The sequence below is a fragment of the Sorex fumeus genome, unplaced genomic scaffold (assembly GCF_029834395.1).
Source record: "Sorex fumeus unplaced genomic scaffold, SorFum_2.1 ptg000021l, whole genome shotgun sequence".
Lineage (NCBI taxonomy): Eukaryota > Metazoa > Chordata > Mammalia > Eulipotyphla > Soricidae > Sorex > Sorex fumeus.
Window position 1 is genome coordinate 5981576 of NW_026606078.1, and position 22835 is coordinate 6004410.

The following is a 22835-nucleotide window of genomic DNA, read 5'->3' on the forward strand; positions in this document are numbered from 1 at the left end:
TCTTCTACTGTATATTTTTATGTATCACAAATGAATGCAATCATTCTATATCTGTCCCTCTCCTTTTGACTCATTTTACTCAGCATGAGACTCTCCATGTCTATCCATTTACAGCCATTTTTTATGATTTTATTTTTCCTGACAGCTGCATAGTATTCCATTGTGTAGAAGTGACATAATTTCTTCGTCCATTCATCTGTTCTTGGGCACTCAGGTTGTTTCCAGGTACTGGCTATGGTGAATAGTGTTGCAATGAACATAGGAGGGCAGATGGGTGTTTCTGCTGTGTGTTTTTGGGCTCCCAGAAGAGGTACAGCTGGGTCAAATGGAAACTCAATTCTTAGTTTTTTGAGAAATGTCCATATTGTTTCCCAAACAGCCTGGACCAGTTGGCATTCCCACCAACCGTGAAGGAGATTCCCTTTCTCCCCACATTCACACCAACACTGGTTGCTTTGATTTCTTTCGAATGTGTGCCAGTCTCTGTGGTGTGAGATAATATCTCATTGTTGTTTTGATGATTAGTGAAGAAAAGCATTTTTTCATGTGCCTTTTGGCCATTTGAATTTCTTCTTTGAGAAAGTTTCTGTTCATTTCTTTGCCCCATTTTCTGTTGGGACTGGATGCTTTTTTTCTTGTAGAGTTCAACCATTGCCTTGTGTATCCTTGATATTAACCCCTTATCAGAAGGGTATTGGATAAATATCCTTTCCCCTTCCGTAGCTGTCTATGTATCCTGGTCACTGTTTCTTTTGAGGTGCAGAAACTTCTTAGTTTTAAATAGTTCCATTTGTTTATCTTTGTTTTGGTACTCTACCATTTAAGTCTCACCCCCAGCCTAAATTTTTTTAACTACTTCTAAAAAAATTTTTTTTAATTGGTTTTTTGGTTTGTTTTGGGGCCACCTTTGGAGGTATTTCAGGGCTACTCTTGGTTCTGTGCTCAGGGGTTGCTCTTGCAATACTAGGGGAATCATGTGGTGCTTAGGATCAAATTCTTTACACAAAGTATGAACTCAGACCGTTGATCTCTCTCTCTCTCTCTCTCTCTCTCTGGCCGCCCCTAAACAATTTTAAAGCAAACTCCCAAATGGTCACTATAAACAAAGGAAAAATATTAGCTAACAAATTACTTTTGGGGGGAAGAACACCAGGCTGTGCTCAGGACTTACTCCTGGCTGTGCACTCAGTGGTCATTCCTGGTAGGCTTGGGAGATAGTATGTAGTACTGAGGATTACACCTGGATTAGGCACATTCTAGGCAAGCGCCTTACCCGCTGTACTATTGCTCTGGCCCAAATTTAATTTTTTTAAAGAACATGCTTCTTACCAGTTAAAGTAAACATTTAACTAGAAATTCTCATATTTCCTTATTTCATATATTTTATTAAGGAAAACTAATAAATTAAAGGGAATTATTTTTTATTTTTATTTATATCTTTTTGGGTCACACCCAGCATTACTTGGGGGGTTACTCCTGGCTCTGCACTTAGGAACTACTCTTTGGTGGTGCTGAAGGGACCACATGGGACACAGGGTAGAACCCGGGATGGCCATGTGCAAGGCAAATGCCTTTCTGGCTATACTGTTGCTCTAGCCCCAGGGAATTATTTTTTAATATAAACCTCTTAATGTGTCTTAAATCACAAGTTTATTTTTTTCAATAGAATTGTTTTAAACACCGTCAGTAATGTTTGGTGGTCCAGCAGTCACTCTGGGTTTTGCTTTGCCAGGAAAGGCTGACAGTTCAGTACTTGGGCCTGATGGAACTCAAGGGCCAACCTGGAACTTCGTGACCCCATGAAGGTCACAAGCTAATGTGTTTGGGGTTCACGCAGTGCCAGGGTCCAGCCCATAGGGCCTCACACATGCTAGAAGGTACTCTACCACTTCAACTATTTTCCTAGCCCCCTGACTTCTGTTAAAGATATGTCAGCAGCTACTAATTACATTAGACATTACCTAATTATTTTTTCCTTTTTAAAATGTCATTAGGACTATTGAGGCTTTTCCTGCGACAATTCCCAGACTAACTTTTATGCATGCAAAGAACTCTAGATAAGACAGGTTGGAGAAATTACACATAACTTTCTCCTTTTTAAAAGTCAGTCTCTAGTTTTTATTCCTATTTGGAGAAGCCTGTGTTCTCTCTCTCTCTCTCTCTCTTTTTTTAAAATTTTTTATTAGTGAAACACCATGAGGTACAGTTGTAGACTTACAAATTTTTGTGCTTGGGTTTCAATTATACAATGATCGAGTAACCATCCCTCCAGCAGGGCCCATTTTCCACCACCACTGATCCCAGTATCCCTCCCCCCCTAACCCCTCCCCCTCCAACCCCCCCCCCCCATCCCATCCTGCCTCTGTGGCAGGGCATTCCCTTTTTTTTTTTTTTTGCTTTTTGGGTCACACCCAGCGATGCTCAGGGGTTATTCCTGGCTCTGCACTCAGGAATTACTCCTGGCGGTGCTTGGGGGACCATATGGGATGCCAGGGATTGAACCCGGATTGAACCCAAGTTGGCCGCGTGCAAGGCAAACACCCTACCACTATGCTATTGCTCCAGCCCCCCCTTTTGTTCTCTTTCTCCTTTTGGGTGATATGGTTTGCAAAAGAGGCATTGAGTAGCAATCATGTTCAGTCTATAGTCTACTTTCAGCATGCATCTCCCATGCTGGGAGTATTCTCCCAACACCCTTTATTTGGTGCTCCCATCTCTATCTGAGCTGCCTTTTCCCCTAGCATGTGCGGCTGGCCTCCAAGCCATGGAGTAAATCTCCTGGTACTTATCTCAGCTATTCTTGGGTGTTAGTCTCCTATTTTGTTACTTTATATCCCCCAGATGAATGCAATCTATGTCTGTCCCTCTCTTTCTGACTCATTTTGCTTAGCATGATACTTCCCATGTAGTACCACTTGTGTGTAAATTTCATGACTTCATCTTTTCTAACAGCTACATAGTACTCCATTGTGTAGATGTACCAAAGTTTCTTTAACCAGTCATCTGTTCTCGGGCACTCAGGTTTTTTCCAGATTCTGGCTATTGTAAACAGTGCTGCAATGCTGTGTTTTCTCTTAAGTGTGTATTCTCTCCCTCTTCACATTTCTCTAAATTTCTTTAAAAGAAAAGTATTTTGCTTCACTAAAGAACTAATAAAAAATAAAACGTCATCTTTCCAATGCTGATAGCTATTACAAAATTAAGAATAAATCTTTCAAGAAAGTCTTTAAGAAAAAAGAGATTAAATTCAAATAATATTTTTGACTACTATACAACTCCCATCAAATTCATAAATATTAAATCTTACTTTGTGTCCTCTTGTTTTTGCTATTTTGAAGATACCCCAGGAGTACAACCATGTCTTCAATAACTCTGAAATACTGTGAGCCCGAGGAACTGCAAGCATGAATTGTCACTGCTATGAAAAGCTGCTGTATATCACAAGCCAGCAATTTGTATTCATTCAAAGGAATGCTAAGGAAAAAGAATAAGTAAATGATTTAAGTCAAAGAGTACTAGTTTAAATTCCTGTTATATCAACACATTTTCATTAGTATAAAAGTAAAGTAAAGGCCCTCCCGTTGATCATCGATTTGCTCGAGCGGGCCCAGTAACGTCTCCATTGGAGACTTTGTTGTTACTGTGTCTGGCATATCGAATACTCTCGGTAGCTTGCCGGGCTCTCCGAGAGGGGCGGAGAAAATGAACTCGGGTCAGCCATGTTGGCTACGTGCAAGGCAGACGCCCTACTCGCTGTGCTATCATTAGTATACTGATTCAATATTTATTCATATTTAATGCATGGCATGTAATACAAATTGCACATGAGGAATTAAAAGAAGACCTGCTTTGGGGATAGAGTGACAGTAGGGTAGGGGGTAGGGCATTTGTCTTGCATGCAGCTGACCCTGACTTGATCCCCAGCATCCCATGTGACAGGTCTGGTTCGATCCCTGGCATGCCATAAAGTCCCCTACGCACATTCAGAGTGATTCCTAAGTACAGAACCAGGAGTAACCCCCGAGCATCGCCAGGTATGGCCCCAAAACAGAACACAACCAAAAAACAAAAGAAAAGAAAAAGAAAAAGAAGATCTGCTTTGACTCCTGTCAAAAAGTTTAGTGTTGGGGCTCGAGAGAGTACAGCAGGTAAAGCACTTGCCTTGCATGAGCCCGACCCAGTTGGAATCCACATGGTCCCCTGAGCCCAAGCTCCTCCAGGAGCCTAGAGCCAGGAGTAAGTCCTGAGCTCTGCTGGGTGTGATCCAAAAAACAAAGTTTAGTCTTGCAGAGGACCAGATCAGTAAAAAAAGAAATATACACAGAAAGTGATCGTAAAGGGTAACACTTTAGAGATTAGCACAAAATACTACAGGAACTCAGGTTGCAAGCCCACAACAAAAGTGAAGATTTTGTGGGGATGAGTGAGAACAGTCTAAGAAAGCTTCTCAGAGGTGAACTTGAATAAAGGAATTTCTCTAGAGTTTACTTGTTAAAATGATTCTACAGCTTAAAATAGCACAGCGGTAGGGTGTTCGCCTTACAAGCGGCCAACATGGCCGACCCGAGTTCGATTCCTCCGCCCCTCTCGGAGAGCCCGGCAAGCTACCGAGAGTATTCGATATGCCAGACACAGTAACAACGAAGTCTCCAATGGAGACGTTACTGGGCCCGCTCGAGCAAATCGACGATCAACGGGAGGGCCTTTACCTTTACCTTTACAGCTTAAAAACTATTTAAATATATATTAGCCATTTAAAATACTCATTATGAACTAGTTTCTTCTATCCCTCATTTTAAACTTTGTTTTACTAATTTCAAGCACTGTGGAGTGATCACAACTTTATGAGGTGTGCTCAGGGCTTACTCCTGATTCTATGCTCAAGGAACCTAGGGGTCTTTGGGGAACTTTGTGACATGCTATGGATTGAACTTGGATCTGCCACATGCAATGTAATCTCCCTACCTGTTGCACTATCTCTCTGGCCTATACTCATAACTGTTTTGAGGAAATAACATGAACTAGGTAAATCCAAAAAATGTAAAATTTAGTAAGTGTGAAGATGATTAAGAAAATTTCAAGGGGAAAATATGAACAGGACTATAAAAATATAAATGTGTGTTTTGGTTGCGAGAGTGATAATATAGCTGGTAAAGGGCTTGCCTGCCTTGCACATGGCTAACCTGGGTTCCATCACCAGCACCCCAGGAGTGATTCCCTCAGTGCAGAGCTAGGAGTAAGTTCTGAGTACTACCAGGTATGACACCCCTTCTACACTCCCAAATGAGGAAGGGAATACTGAGTTAGAAACTCTAATTTCTTTATATTAGAAAAGAGAATACTGGCTTTATTAGACCATATCTGACCTCCACCATATCTCCTGATCCTCTGTTCCCACACCATCCAAATGAGATTACTCTATTGGCTGACATCTCTGGACCCTTTTAGGAACTAGAGGCAGTCTCCATGTCCAACCTCCACCATATCAACAGCCCCAGTTCCACATCTTTTAAATAGTCCTACTCATCTAATTTCATACTGCTAACACTTAGACTTCCTGTCATTGGGTGAAGACAGGTAGAGAATGAAAAGAGCAACTCCCAGTCTGATCCTTAATAGTCTCCCAGGGGCCTAAGTATAAAACTTCATCAGCAGCACAGCAGAAACACTGCAAACCCAGTGGGGTAGATGTGTAGAAATCCATCAAATTCAATTAGTTAGAATAATAACATGAAAGTTTCAATCAATGTCAAACCAGCTCTGTAACTCCTCCGAGAATAACTTTATTCTCAGACAAAGTTATTTGTCGTGAGGATGTTTAATGAGTTCAAAAAAATCATGGCACAGGTAGTCAGCAAAGCACAAGGAAGTATGAGCATGGAAATGAAAATACTACAAGCAGAAATGATAGAAATAAATAATATGGTATGTGATATAAAAAACTCAATATAAGGTCTGAGCAGTCGATTAACAGCAGCTGAGGAAAATATTGAGGAAATCTAAGATAAAATGAAGAAATCTGTAGAAAACAACAGAAAATGAAAAGAAGTATGAAAAGAACAGTACACCAGAGAACTATGGGATGAGCTCAAGAAGAATAATATAAGTTCCCAGAGGAACAGGAAGGTGAATTTGATAAAGAATCAATAGTTAAGAAATTATAGGCAAGAATTTCCCAGAGTTGAGGAATATAGGCAACCAAATACAAAAGGCCTGAAGGGTACCAGTAAAAAATACACTGAGAATACACTGAGATAGAAAAACTCCCAGACACACTGTGCTCAGAGTGAAAAAAAAAAAAAAAACAAAGCTAGAGACAGAATACTGAAAGCATCAAGATCAAGAAAAGGAACTTACATTCAAAGGAAAGCCTGTAAGACTTACAGCAGATCTATCAAATGAGACTCTCCAAGCTAAAAGATAATGGAAGGATATAGTACAAAAACTCATTGAGATGAGAATGTTACCAAGAATAGTCAATCCAGCTAGAATACTGTTCATTTCTGAAGGAATCATACAGAACTTCATGAACAGGCAACAACTTATTGAGATCATAGCCTTGCAAGTTTTGCAAGAAAGAAGCTTCTTTAAAAGATAAGATAAACTTTCCACACTTGGCAATGAATATGGCATTCACTCATGGCTCTTCTGATTGCTGTTGACTAGACTAAGAAAGGCATGCTTATTCCTAGCTTGCTTAGGGATTTTATACAGTTTCAATAGTGAATTAGCATTCCCTTTATACTGAATTTTCTTTGATCAGGTATTTTAAATTTTTATTACATTTTTTTACTTAATATAGACACTTAAGCAGTATCTGTAATATAAACGCATCTTTTTAAGCCAAAATTTATTGAAAGTGATGAAGAACATGCCCCCACCCACGAACTCAATTTAATTTAACCAATTTTATAGGAAATAAGTTCTTTGAAAGCATTACAAAAACTCAGATGCTTTAATGTAAACTATTACTAAAGTTTTCCCTTTCCAAAGTACTTATTAGATTTACTTTAAATAATGATCTAAAACTTACTTCTTTTCTAATCCATTCAGGGCAGCTATAGTATTACATAACACGTAGAGTAGCCCATTATCCAACAACATATCTGCTACCTTGGAACAAGAATTTAATATTTGAAGAAGAAGTAAAAGAGCATTATGCAAGAGCATGTTGTCATATAGCGAGGTCTCTATTAGTCCCAGAATAGGAATGACAGACCACTTCTGGAAAAGTCCCATGCTTTTCACATCTTCCAAATCAAGTCTGTAATAAAATAATAGTTAAAAGTGTATTAGAAAAATTAATCATGAGATAAAAAATGTTTACTGCAATATGCACCATTTTATCTGATTTTGAAGCAAGACGAAAATATGGTACATATTCTCAGCCCCATTTCTAAGATCAGAAATCTGCCCATTAATATGATGAAAGAAGTCGCTTGAAGTCTTTGTTTGCCTCTCGCCAGGATCTTGGACAATAGTGCTGTCAGGATTACCTGGCAGCATGCAGCAGCACTGGGAATTAAGCTTAAGGCTGCAGACCAGTCTTGGGCACTATTTAAGCCACTAAGCTGTCTTCCAGCACCTATTTCACTGACCATTCCAAACAGCAGAATTGTCAGGATTATATCAGAAACACATACGGGCACCGGGTATTGATCCTTTGGTTTCATGCTTACCAGGTCAGCACTTTAAACCACTGAACCATATTCCAAGTCTTCTCATTAGGGAGCACAAGAAGTGGGATGGTCTGATTGCCTCAGTGCATTGATGTGGTAGGAGGGTTTGAACTTTTGACATCATACTTACTAGGCAAGTTGCTTTAAACCACTGAGTCAATTAGGCTTCCAATTTCATGGTTTTAATGAACTCATTTAGTTTGGCCTTGGGCCCATTAGATGTCCACTGGCACCTCTACTTTATGGGGCTACACATTAAGTTTATACAAAAATGATAATGAAATAATAACATCAATACTATTAACAATTATTTTTCACAGTATCTGAGAAATATTTAGCTAGTAAAAACAGGTTATCAAGGGGATAAATTTGGTATTTTGATCAAATTCTATGTGTCTCTGAGATGAATGGAAATTAGTAACTATTTCATTAAATAAAAAAATATTAAAGACCCATGATTATAAAGTTATTGATAGCTGAGTTTTAGATATACAATGTTCCAGCATCAATTACACCACCAGAATCAACTTCCCTCTACCAGTGTCCCCAAGTTCCCTCTTACCCCACCTAGCCTTGACAGACACATGCAAACAGAAAGTATTATTGCCATTACTGAAATTAAATTCTCCAAGACCTAAATTAAATAATATGTAGGAGATATTTCCTAAAAAGAGATATAAATGTGTCTGTATTTTATCAAAGTCAGTTTAATTTTATGGGTAAATTTTTGGCTTAAAGAGAGTAATTATTTTTGAGTTCTTTGCTAATTTGTTAGCATCACACCAGGGTCAAATCTTATTATCAGTGTACCAAATCTCATTATCACTGTGCCACCAACAACAGGTGAGGGATCTGCTTTCTCTCAGATAATCTGAGGTGCTGAGGGAAGTGAAAAGCTTCTCTGAAGATGACCCAGGTAATTTGTTGCTGAAAACTAAGTTAACCTTCTTGTGTTAATATTACATGCCAAATTTTAGGTATGACTTCTACATATTAGATGCAGCAGTTACTTGTTTATAATGAACAAAATATAAAGGGAAAATTTACACTAGAAAGAATACTATATGGAAAGTAAGAGTCCATTCACCTGGAAAATCACTGGTAGCAGACTTTTTTCGAAAAGTGACCAGATAATTTTCTTACAAGTAAATTGAATAAAATTTACACTTATGACAAAAGATCTCTAATTACGATGTTGGGAAGAACCCACTTACTCTTCATCAAGGCCAATACGCCGACCAAAGAACATTTCAATGAAGCATTCTAATAATTCCTGGGTTCCCCGATGAAGATACAACTGGTTGGCTAGCAGAGAAAAGCCACGATTCTTCAGAAATTTATCTTTTTGTTCCTTAGATGCTCTATTAAAATATGCATCTAACAGCTAAGAAAAAAATTGACAATTTAGAAAATGTATAAAAATTTCATGTAACATATAAAAATCAGTGTACTGTGCTTATTTAATTTCATAACTATAAACAGAAAATTAAATGCTCTCTTCATAGAAAAAATAAATATATCTGATTATTGTGGACTCTACCTTGGACATCTTAAAACTCTGTGATGGGGAAACCAGTGTTTTACTGAGCATATCGATCTAGATGTCTGAAAGTATTAACAAAATATTTGTGCCTAATTCTGAAGGTAAAAATAGTGGACACTAATTGTTTTCCTTTCTGCAAATATATATGTCTACTAAGGTAAAGAGGTCTTTATGTGTAAACCTCTATTTCCAGACTTGACAGATTACTCATCCTTAGCACAGAACTCAATTTCCGCCCTCCCCTAGTATCTTAAATACAGCATGTATAAGATGAAATTACTCACTTTTTCTTATAACTTTACTTCTTCCATGGTTCTGCCCTTAGAACACACAGTATCATTCTCCTAAACATTAAGGTAACTTAACTTTTGGAACTTTTTGTCCTAATTTCTCACATGTATTTATGAAGATACCGCTCAAGTTCTCAGTAAGAATTTCAATGAATATCTCTCAAGTTTGTCTGTTCTTTGATTTCTCTCTTTCCCATATCAGGTACTCCCCTTCACTATTGTGTTGGCAGAAAACTTGTATTAACAGAAAAATTTCAACTCTTTCTCTCCTGCAATCATTCCTTCACAGTGGTGATAGTCTATTCCTCCTAAAACACATATCAATTTACTGCCCTACTTAAAAAACTTTCAATTTAGAGCATAAAACAAAATATTTCCGGGTTTTCTCCCTTGATGTGCGCGGGACAGGAACTGAGGCCCATCTCTTGGCAACAAAGCTGAATGTCTCCGGGCACTCTCTCCTCATTCAACCAGGTACAGCCTGCCCCCAGGGCCCGGGACTCTCTCTGGGCATGCGCAGCTAGCTCGATCCCCTAGAACAGCCGGTTTTCTCCCTTGATCTGTGCAGGACGGGAACTGAGGCCCATCTCTAGGCAACAAAACTGAACGTCTCCGGGCACTCTCTCCTCATTCAACCAGGTACAGCCCGGCGCCCTGCGCCAGGGACCCTTTCCGGAGCTGCAGCACCATTATATGCCAAACATATGACATAGGAACCATAAGCTACCCTCTTAGATGGAACCTTCTCTAGGTTAGCTCAGCCACTAGAAACACAGTAGCCAATAACTCACAAGCCTATCTCAACTCACACTGCATATCAAGCAGAATAGTAACAGTGAACGTGAAGGACTAAACCACACTGGTCACAATGGTAAAGCAACGCAAAAGCCCACCAAACTTTCTTATTGAAGAGGCTAACCCAGAAGACACCAACAGTACTGTAGTGTTAGACAACCTCTCTGACAAGGAATTCAGAAGGGAGCTACTTAGGATGCTTAGGGAACTAAAAGAAACAATGGAAAGCAAGGCCAATAAAAGACAAGAGGATTTGAAGGCAGAAATGAGGAAAATGCAATCGGAAATGTCAGACCTGAAAAACCTGGTAGGCAAATTGAAAAACTCAGTGGAAGGCCTCAGCAGCAGAGTAACAGCTACTGAGAACAGAATCAGTGAGCTCAAAGATGAAGTTCAGAGACTCTCCAGAAAAGAGCAGAAAATAGAAAAGCGACTCACAATTCGGGAACAGATGGCAAGAGAAGATCGGGATGAAGCCAAGAGGGTTAACATAAGAATTACTGGAGTCCCAGAGGGACAGGAAGAAAACCTTGATGAAGAAGAAACTGTCAAAGACGTAATTGCTACAACGTTTCCAGAGCTGAAGAAAACTTGTGACCACATTCAGGAGGCCTGAAGGGTACCAGCTAGAAGAAATCCGAATAAAAATACCCCAAGACACATCCTGATCAAAATGACCAAAACCTTAGATAGAGTCAAAATTCTGAAAGCAGCAAGATCGAAGAAAGAAATTTCTTACAAAGGAGCATTCTTAAAATTCATAGCTGATTTTTCTGATGAAACCCTCATGGCCCAAAAACAGTGGTGGGACATAGTGAAAAAACTCAATGAAATAAATGCCTCTCCAAAAATACTTTACCCAGTGAGACTCTCATTCATAATAGAAGGAACAACACACAGTTTCACAGACAAACAACAACAGCTCAGGAACTTCAAAGACTCAAAACCATGGTTACAAGAACAACTAAATGGGCTACTTTAAGGCAAGAAATGCCTCTCAAATACACCAAATTTCAACAGAACAATGGGACAAAATCCCGTAACAATAATCTCTCTCAATGTCAATGGGCTAAACACACCAATTAAAAGACATAGAGTGGCAGGATGGATTAGAAAATTGAACCCAACATTCTGCTGCCTGCAAGAAAACACATCTCAATAGTCAAAGCAAACACAGACTCAGAGTCAAAGGCTGGAAAACAATCCTACAGGCAAACAGCTCCCATAAAAAAGCTGGGGTAGCCATCCTAATATCAGACCACATCGATTTCAGAGCGAAGAAGGTCTAAGACACAGTGAAGGCCATTTCTTATTGATCAAAGGATCTGTACAACAGGAAGAACTTACAATACTAAATGTATATGCACCCAATGACGGACCAGCAAAGTACTTAAAACAACTACTCATAGATTTGGAGAAAGACATCAATAGCAACACAATACTAGTGGGAGACTTCAACACCGCTTTGTCACCTTTTGATAGATCAACCAGACTCAAGCTTAGCAAGGACATACTTCATCTGAGGGAAACAATGGAAGAAAGGGACTTAGTAGATATATACAGGACACTTCATCCTCAAAAAGCTGAATACACATTCTTCTCAAGCGTACATGGAACATTCTCCAAGATAGACCACATGCTGAGCCACAAAACAAACATCCATAAAATTAAGAAGATAGAGATTATATCAACAATCTTCTCAGACCATAATGCGCTGAAATTAGAAGTAAATCACACACAAAAACAGAAAACTAAATCAAACACCTGGAAATTAAACAGTGCACTATTGAACAACGAGTGGCTTAGAAAGGAAATTAAAGAGGAAATCAAAAGATTCCTAGAAACGAATGAAAATGAGGACACGAATTACCAAAACTTATGGGACACAGCAACAGCTGTGTTAAGAGGAAAGTTTAAAGCTCAACAAGCATTCCTAAGGAAGGAGGAGCGAGCACACATAAATAACCTAACCTCACAGCTTAAGAGCTTGGAGAAGGACCAACAAAAGGAACACAACCTGAACAGGAGGGAAGAAAATAATAAAACTCAGAGCAGAGATTAACAGGATGGAAACCCAAAAAGCAATCCAAAAGATCAATGAAACCAAGAGCTGATTCTTTGAGAAAATTAACAAGATCAATAAGCCTCTAGCAAAACTCACAAAGAAAGGGAGAGAGAAAACCCAAATAAACCGAATCAGAAATAAAAAGGGGGTCATTACAACAGAAACTACAGAAATCAGAAAAGGATCCTCAGGGAGTACTTTGAGAAGCTTTATGCCACGGAACATCAAAACCTCGAGGAAATGGATAAATTCCTAGACTCCTACAGACTCCCAAGGCTGAACCAAGAAGACCTGGAATACCTGAACAGACCTATCATCATCAAGGAAATTGAAATGGCAATAAAAAGTCTTCCCAAGCACAAAAGTCCTGGCCCAGATGGATTCACTAGTGAATTATTCCAAATCTTTAAAGAGGACTTACTCCCAATCCTCTTTAAGCTTTTCCACGAAATTGAAATTTGACCCAGCAATACCACTCCTGGGAATATATCCCAGAGAGGCAAAAAAGTATAGCCGAAGTGACATCTGCAATTGTCTGTTTATTGCAGCACTCTTTACAATAGCCAGAATCTGGAAAAAACCTGAGTGCCCGAGAACAGATGACTGGTTGAAGAAACTCTGGCACATTTACACAATGGAGTACTATGTAGCTGTTAGAAAAGACGAAGTCATGAAGTTTACATACAAGTGGTACTACATGGAAAGTATCATGTTAAGCAAAATGACTCAGAAAGAAAGGGATAGACATAGAAAGATTGCATTCATCTGAGGAACATAAAGTAACAAAATAGGAAACTAACACCCAAGTATGGCAGAGATTAGTACCAGGAATTTTATTCAATGACCCGGAGGACAACCACACGTTAGGGGAAGGGGGAGCTCAGAAAAAGAAGGGAACACCAAATAAAGGGTGTTGGGAGGATCCGCCCACGATGGGAGAGCATGCTGAGGGTAGACTGTCGACCAGATGATTGCCACTCAATGCCTCTTTTGCAGACCATGGCACTCAAAAGGAGAGAGAGGGACATGCCCTGCCACAGAGGCAGGGTGGGATGGGGGCTTGTGGGGGGAGGGGATGCTGGGATCCATGGTGGTGGGAAATGCGCATTGGTGGAGGGATGGGTGTTTGATCATTGTATAATCGAAACCCAAGCACAAAAATGTGTAAGTCTACAAGTGTACCTCATGGTGCCTCACTATTAAAAAATAAATAAATATAATTAAAAAAAATAAAATGAAAAAAATAAAATAAAATGAAAGGTCATTAAAAAAATAATAATGATAAAATCATGTTTAAGTAGCTAAAAAAAAACAAACAAAAAAGAAACACTTCCGAAAAGTTTCTACGAAGCAAATATCACACTGATACCAAAAGCAGACAGAGATACCACAAAGAAAGAGAATTACAGGCCGATATCCCTGATGACTAGAGAGATAGCACAGCGGTAGGGCGTTTGCCTTGCACGCAATCAACATGGCTGACCTGAGTTCGATTCCTCCGCCCCTCTCGGAGAGCCCGGCAAGCTACCGAGAGTATCTCGCCCACATGGCAGAGCCTGGCAAGCTCCCTGTGACATATTCGATATGCCAAACACAGTAACAACAAAGTCTCCAATGGAGACATTACTGGGCCCGCTTGAGCAAATCGATGATCAACGGGAGGGCCTTTACTTTACTTTACTATCCCTGATGAACACAGATGCAAAGATCCTAAACAAACTACTAGCAAATAGAATCCAACTACTCATCAAAAAGATCATACACCATGACCAAGTAGGATTCATCCCAGGGATGCAAGGATGGTTTAACGTTCGGAAATCAATCAACATAATCCATCATATCAACAAAAAGAAAAGATAAAAAGCATATGATCATATCAATAGATGCAGAGAAAGCATTTGACAAGATCCAGCTCCCCTTTATGATGAAAACCCTAGCCAAAATGGGTATAGAGGGGACTTTCCTCAACATAGTTAAAGCCATCTACCACAAGCCTACAGCAAGCATCATCCTCAATGGGGAAAAACTGAGAGCCTTCCCTCTAAGATCAGGGACGAGACAAGGATGCCCACTCTCTCCACTGCTGTTCAATAGAGTACTGGAAGTACTTGCAATAGCGATTAGGCAAGAAAAAGATATTAAGGGCATTCAGGTAGGAAAGGAAGAAATCAAGCTCTCACTATTCGCAGATGATATGATACTATACTTAGAGAACCCAATAACCTCCACCAAAAACCTCCTAGAAACAATAGACTTGTATAGTAAAGTTGCAGGCTATAAAATCAATACCCAAAATTCCATGGCTTTCCTATACGCAAACAGTGAGAGAGAAGAAAGCTACATGAAAAAAACAATCCCGTTCACAATTGTGCCCCAGAAAATCAAGTACCTAGGAATCAGATTAACTAAGGAAGTAAAGGACCTGTACAAAGAAAACTACAAAATGCTACTTCAGGAAATAAAAGAGGACATGAGGAAATGGAAAGATATCCCCTGCTCATGGGTCGGGAGACTTAACATTGTCAAAATGGCAATACTACCGAAAGCATTGTATAAATTCAGTGCAATCCCTATAAGGATACCCATGACATTCTTCAAAGACATGGAGCAAAAACTTCTGAAATTTATATGGAACAATAAGCCCCCACGAATAGCTAAAGCAATTCTTGGGAAAAAGAAAATGGGAGGAATCAACCTCCCTAACTTCAAACTCTACTACAAAGCAGTAATAATTAAAACAGCATGGTACTGGAACAAAGGCAGAACTGCAGACCAATGGAGCAGGGTTGACTACACTGACATCTCCCCTCAATCATATGATCATCTAATCTTTGATAAAGGTGCAAGAAATGTGAAGTGGAGTAAGGAAAGCCTCTTTAACAAATTGTGCTGCCATCACTGGATGGCTACATGCAAAAAAATGGGCTCAGAACTCTGCCTAACACCATGTACAAAAGTAAGATCAAAATGGATTAAAGACCTCAACATCATACCAGAAACCATAAGGTAATTGAAGACAAAGTTGGCAAAACCCTCCATGACATTGAAGCTAATGGTATTTTCAAAGATGCCACGCCACTGGCCGAGCAAGTGAAAACAGAGATAGACAAATGGAACTATTTAAACTAAGAAGCTTCTGCACCTCAAAAGAAACAGTGACCAAAATACAAAGACAGTCTACAGAATGGGAAAGGATATTCGCTGAATACACATCTGACAAGGGGTTAACATCAAGGATATACAAAGTACTGGTTAAACTCCACAAGAAGAAAACATCTAACCCCATCAAAAAACGGGGAGATGAAATGAATAGAAACTTTCACAAAGAAGAAATTCGAATGGCTAAAAGGCACATGAGAAAATGCTCCCCATCATTAATCATCAGGGAGATGCAGATCAAAACCACAATGAGATATCACTTCACACCACAGAGACTGGCCCATATCCACAAGAACAAAGCAACCGGTGCTGGCGCGGATATGGTGAAAAAGGGACACTCCTTCATTGTTGGTGGGAATGCCGACTGGTTCAGCCCTTTTGGAAAACAGTATGGACGATTCTCAAAAAATTAGAAACTGAGCTCCCATTTGACCCAGCAATACCACTCTTGGGAATATATCCCAGAGAGGCAAAAATGTATAGTCGAAGTGACATCTGCACTTGTTTGTTCATTGCAGCACTCTTTACAGTAGCCAGAAACTGGAAGAAACCTGAGTGCCCAAGAACAGATGACTGGTTAAAGAAACTTTGGTACATCTACACAATGGAGTACTATGTAGCTGTTAGAAAAGATGAAGTCATGAAATTTACAAACAAGTGAAAAGTATCATGCTAAGCGAAATGAGTCAGAAAGAGAGGGATAGACATAGAAAGATAGCATTCATCTGGGGGATATAAAGTAACAAAATATGAGGTTAATACCCAAGAATAGCTGAGATCAGCACCAGGAGGATTACTCCATAGCTTAGAGGCCAGTCAGGCATTCTAGGGGAAACGGCAGCTCGGATAGAGAAGGGAGCACCAAATAAAGGGTGTTTGGAGGATCCTCCCAGGAGGGGAGATGCATGTTGAAAGCAGACTATGGACTGAACATGTTTGCCACTCAATGCCTCTTTTGTAGACCACAACACCCAAAAGGAGAGAGATAACAAAAGGGAATGCCCTGCCACAGAAGCAGTAGACCACAACACCCAAAAGGAGAGAGATAACAAAAGGGAATGCCCTGCCACAGAAGCAGGGAGGGATGGGGGTGGGAGGGATATTATTCATGGTGGTGGAAAATGGGCACTGGTGGAGGGATGGGTATTTGATCATTGTATAATCAAAACCCAAGCACAAAAATTCGTAAATCTACAACTGTAACTCATGGTGTTTCACTAATTAAAAAAAAAAAACAAAAAAAATTTCCTTCACATGAATCCTTCCCTGGTTTCCCTTACCATGAGTTAACTGCTCCTCTTATAGTCCCACTCTTCATTAATACGGCCATTAATGTGTTCATCACAAAATTTCTTATACTTTACTTAGTTGAATATGTCTCTCTCTCCTATTAGACTATAAAACACCTTGAATGCAGGGGTTAATACTACTTCTGCTTATGTGCCACATAAAAAATAATCCACGTTATACACATACACAGAAGTGAGTTTGTTGAATAAAATAAATACTTGTTGAATTGTAAGTGATTAAAAAATACTCTACTTCCAAGACAAACTAAAGAAAATGATAATCTTAAAAGAGCATTTCAGTATCAGGCTGTTTTGTAATTACATAACTTATCTATTCATTTAACAACACTCAGTACTTATAGAAGACACAGATGCCTTAGTGTGATAGGTTTAAAAAACAAGCACCTCCAGCCTAGAGAAATAATCTAGTACAAAAGGAGATTGCCTTGCAACTCAACTCACTGGGGTTTGATCCCCAGCACCACAAATGGCCCAGTCCCACCAGGGGTAATCCCTGAGCACAGAGAGAGAAATAAACCCTGAGCACCACAGGGTGTGGTCCCAAAATAACAACAAAAGCAACAAAAACAAACAAACAAAGCCACTTATCTCTGAGCACTGCCTGGAGATACAAACAAAAAATGAAATTAGACCCCTCTCTTATACAAAACAAAAAGGGAGGCACCAAGCAATAATGGCAATAATGGGCTTGAGAGTAGCACTGTATCTAAGCCAGGAAACTATCAAGAAACTAGCCAAGAAACTACCAGTTAGACCTGGCATCACAGGGTCAAGTATTATGACTTCTGTGAATGTTCTGAACACCACCAGGAGGTGAGAAAAGAAAATAAAAACAAGCTTAAAATAAATTTTTAAATAAATGCAGACCCAAAATAGATGCTAGGATAGAATAAATGAGATAAAGGGATACAGAGATGCTTTTGTGGAAGGTGATCAGGGAAAGTTTCTCTAAAAAGGTGACATCTGAGCTGAATTCTGGATTACATATCTAATGATTTGATACTATAATTCACGAGATTATTTTCTTTTGGGGAAGAGAAATTGAGCAACATCTGCAGTACTTGGGTGCAACTTCAAGTTTCTGGCTGGACTGGGGACCACAGCATCCACTCCAGTCCTTTCATTCATTTCTTTGGCGCCTCAGGAAGAATTTTGACTTGTGTTTTTTTTTTAAAGATGTTTTCATTTATTCTGAATTTTATATTGATAGATAATACCGGAAGATTTCAGCATAGCAGATAAAATACAGCAAATCCTAACCAGTACAGGTTTCACTGACAAGCGGGCCCGTTCCATGGACACAGATGATTTCATTAGGTAAGTACATTTTCCTTTTTCTAAGTGTTTACAGTTCTTAACGGTGACACCTTCAGATCCTTCAGATCGGGAAGACCACACACACATACATGGACATGAAGGCTACCTCCTGGCTGCGACTGTTCTTCATTGTTCTTAAAATGTTCATTCCAATGACTCGTGTTTTTTATAGATGTAATAAACACACTGGTATGAATCAATATATGAAGAAGGGTTAAAACTGTATGACATACACAAAAATGAGTAGAAAGTAATAGGCTCTATTAGTTCATTATTTTACTAAATATAAAATAAATCTTACAGTAGTAGGAGGGGAGTTCACAGCTATACAGACTTACATCAGGAAATAAGAAAAATCTTCAATAAATAACCTATTCTCACTGCTTGAGAAACTAGAAAAAGAACAACAAATGAATTCCAAGAAAAAAGGAAATAAAAAAAAATGGAATATACATTTAAAAAAAAGTAAAAACTACAAACCAGAAACTGGCTTGTAGTTAAACAAGATTGACAAATTTTTTAGCTAGATTTGCAAGGAAAAAGAGAAAATACAAATAAATCAAATTGGAGAAAAAGGAGAACTAACAACAAATGTATCAGAAATACATAAGATTCTAAGAGGCTACAATGAACAACTTTATGCTATTAAACTGTAGAAAACAGAAGAAATGGAGCAATCAAAATCCTTTCCCTCCAAGAAGTCTAGAAGCATATTTTGTCCATAGATTTTTTTTACCAGTTTTACCCTCTTATCACTACCCTTACATACCCCTCAAGCTATTCCAAGATACTGAAGAAATACCAAAGCTTTCTAACAGTTTTAAAGCCAATGTCACCCTAAAACCAAAAGCAGCGTTTTTTTTTTCTAAAGAAGAAAATTAAAGGTAAAGGTAAAGGCCCTCCCGTTGATCGTCGATTTGCTCGAGCGGGCCCAGTAACGTCTCCATTGGAGACTTTGTTGTTACTGTGTCTGGCATATCGAATACTCTCGGTAGCTTGCTGGGCTCTCCGAGAGGGGCGGAGGAATCGAACTCGGGTCGGCCATGTTGGCTGCGTGCAAGGCAGACGCCCTACCCGCTGTGCTATCGCTCGGCACAAAGAAGAAAATTACTGACCAATATTCCTGATACTTACAGAAACAGAGACTCTTAACAAACTGAATTCAGCAATATATTAAAAGGATCGTACAGTAATCAAATGGGATTCATTCTAAGGATCAAGGATGACTGCATATATGTAAATCAATTAATATGGTACACGATGTCAATAAAAGTAAAGATAAAAAAAGTCAATATTATTCATGATAAAGATTCTCAAAATAAGGGGGTGGGGGTTAGGGAATAGAAGTAACATATCCCAGGATATGAAAGCACAGTAGGAACAAACTCTCAGCTAACATCATAACTTCACGGTCCTCCCATTGTTCATCGATTTGCTCGAGCGGGCCCAGTAACGTCTCCATCATGAGACTTGTTGTTACTGTGTTTGGCATATCGAGTACGTCATTGGTAGCTTGCGAGGCTCTGCCGTGCGGGTGAGATACTCTCGGGAGCTTGCCGGGCTCTTTGAGAGGGGCAGAGGAATCGAACTCGAGTCGGCCATGTTGGCTGTGTGCAAGGCAAATGCCCTACCGCTGTGCTATTGCTCCAGCCCAACATCATAACTTAATAGCAAAAAACTGAAAGTCTTCCTTCTGCGATAAAAGACAAGGATGTCCACTTTTGCCACTATTATTCATGATAATTTGGAAATTCTCACAGCAATCAGGCATAAAATGAAATTGAAGGCATTCAAATTGGAAAAGAAGAAATTAACTGATCACTATTTGCATATGTCATGCAAATAAAACCCTAAAGGCTTCACTGAAAATATTTAAAAATAATAGGTCAATGAAGTAAAGCTAGCAGGCTACAAAATCAACATATAAAAATCTGTGACATTTCTATATGAAGACAAAGAAATAGGAGAGAAAAAAACACTAAGAATAGCACATAAAAATATTAAGTTCCTTGAAATGAACTTAACAAAGGATATACTTAAAGAAAAAAATGTTATTATTAAAAGAAATAGAAGAGCACAATAAAATGGAAAGGTAGTTCAAGATTATAATTGAGAGAACAGTATCAGAATGACCATTGTACCCAAAGCATTAGATTTTACGCAATTTCTATAAAAATTTCAAATGCTGTTAAAATTTATATATACATAGTACAATTTCCTAAATCACCAAAGCACTTTTAAGAAAAAGAGATGGAAGGTACTGCATTCAGTAATTTTCACTTGTATTTATAATGCTTTTTTTCTTCCAACATTGAGAGTACTGAAAAGAGTGTAGAGTGGCACTGGAACTGAAAGACAAAATATTTCAGAACAATAAAACAGAAATGAAAAGTTTAAAACCTTAACTACAAAATTACCTATAAAGGAGCTATGTACATCAAGTCTCTCACAAGTGTTGGGGATAGTGGATAGTTTATGTTAAACTAGTGCATAGTTTATGTCGCTCTAGGGGCTAGAACGACAGTAGAACAGATAGTGTGTTTGTCTTATACATGGCCAACTGAGTTCTGTCTCTAAGAATGATCCCTGAGTGCAGAGCCAGGAGTATGCCCTGAGCACTGCTACTTACTTACTGTGGCCTCAAAAGAAACAAAAAATGAAATCAAACCCCTCTCTTATACAAAACAAAAAAATTACAATGGATAAAAAACACAGATGTTGGAAACAAATGTACAGGATACATTGAGGAAAGCAGATAGAACTCTTCATATTATTGACCTCAGAGGTCTTTTCAATGATTCTATTCCACTTGCAAAGGAAAAACAAACAAACAAACAAACAAATGGAACTACATCGAACTAAAAAGTTTAGGCACAGTGAAAGAAACTTGGGCTAAAAGACACCAACTGTAGAGGAGAAAATTATCTGTACAACATAAAGGCTAATATCTAAGATATATAAAGCACGAACAAACTCCACAACAAATAACTATATAAAGGCGTCACAAAATGAAGAGAGGAGATGAATAAGTACTTCCTTGTGGAAGAGAGAGGTGGACAATTTGCATACGGAAAAGCTGATCATTACTTGTCATCAGGGAAATGCAAATCAAAATGACAATAAAGTAACACACTAGTGAGAATGGCTTACATAAAAAAGACTAGAAACAACCAGTGCTAGTGGAGATAGAGTGAAAAGGGAATGTCTGTTCCCTGCTGCTGGAAATGTAAACTAGCTCAGTCTCTAAAACAGCGACTTCTCAAGCAATTAAATATTACTATCACATGACAGAGCAATTCCACTTACTGGCATGAAAAAATGTGCACATTTATGTTTACAACAGTGCTCTGTACAGTAGCTGAGATACTGAAATAACACCATTTTGCTGAAACACGGATGCAGCTATGGAAGTAGCAGGTTGCATGTTTAAAGAAGTCAGAGGGAGGACAAATACTGGATAGTCTCACCCATGTGTGGTATATAAAGAAACAAAGCAAGGCAATAGAGAGTATCAGGTGATAACAGCCTTTGGAACTTTAACTACAAGGTTAACTAAGTGGTGGGAGGTGGAAGGAAGTGGAATAAAAGTGACATCAGGACAGTGCTAAAGGGTCTCTGGCACTTTGGTGGCGATGGAGATGCACTAACTTTGTACATCAAAAACATAAACATGAATACAATTGTAACCAGACTATCCCAAGCACATTTTTTTTAATTTTTAAGGAAAATTCACAAGGTTCAGATATTAGCTTTGTTTTTAAAAAATTAACAAAATAAGACTCAAGTCTACTTTAACCTATCTATTCAAAACTTAAATTACCCATATATTTATCTTTTGAATCTACACATCACATCTAGTTTTTGTATTTACCTTAATAACTCCTTGTTGTATAGCAGATGATGGATGATTAACAAGGACTAAAAGTACATCTGCTTGAATAAGCTTGTCTATAACATCTTCAAGCATAATATCAGGCAGGATGAGAATAACTCCACTCAACAGTTCATATAATCCACAGCATATAGGAATTAAACAATCTTCAATCACACTAAAACAGAGACCAATAAGTCTTAGAACATAAATCTCAAAGTAAAAAGTACATAATACTCTTTTTAAGAATTGTGATGAGTGGGCTGGAGAAGTTGTACAGGGTTTAAAAAGTGTTTGCCCTGCACACGCTGACCTGGGTTCGATTCCCAGCACCATATATAGTTCTTTGAGCACTACACCAGGAGTGATCACTGAGCACTGAGCACAACTGGGTGTGCTCCTGTCCTCCCACAAAACTGCAGTCCAATAATAACTTTAATATGTTAATAAGGTTGAAAGAATGAGGACTGTTTCTTAACTGTGATTTACAATTTTTCCCTCATTTTTTATCACTGATTTTAATTTTTGGCATTTAATATATAAAAAACCTATTTCTGTGATGACCAATATGGTAGTCACCAGTCACTTGTACTATCAGAACTTTTTAAAATTAAGTAACTAATTTTCTTATACTACTAACATTCTGTGTGCTTAATAGGTTTATATGATGAGGTTCTATTATAGAAATAGACTGATAAAACATTTTTCATCTCAGACAGGTACATTTCATTACAAAGAATTTAATTCGATTTTTCTGGGAAACAAAACATCTTACCATTTCCCTGGGTTGAAAATTTTTCCCTAAT

The 22835-nt window shown here is 38.6% G+C and overlaps 1 protein-coding gene across 1 annotated transcript in view; it reads right to left on the minus strand.

The window, feature by feature from the left end:
• Positions 1–22835, minus strand: part of LYST (lysosomal trafficking regulator) — a 234708-nt gene that overhangs the window by 79986 nt on the left and 131887 nt on the right. Inside the window, exons 25-28 of the mRNA XM_056113655.1 lie at positions 22030–22207; positions 8894–9063; positions 7034–7264; positions 3308–3474 (exon numbers count right to left, since the gene is read on the minus strand). Of these exons, the coding sequence (XP_055969630.1) occupies positions 3308–3474; positions 7034–7264; positions 8894–9063; positions 22030–22207 (746 nt within the window). The remainder of the gene's footprint in view (positions 1–3307; positions 3475–7033; positions 7265–8893; positions 9064–22029; positions 22208–22835) is intronic.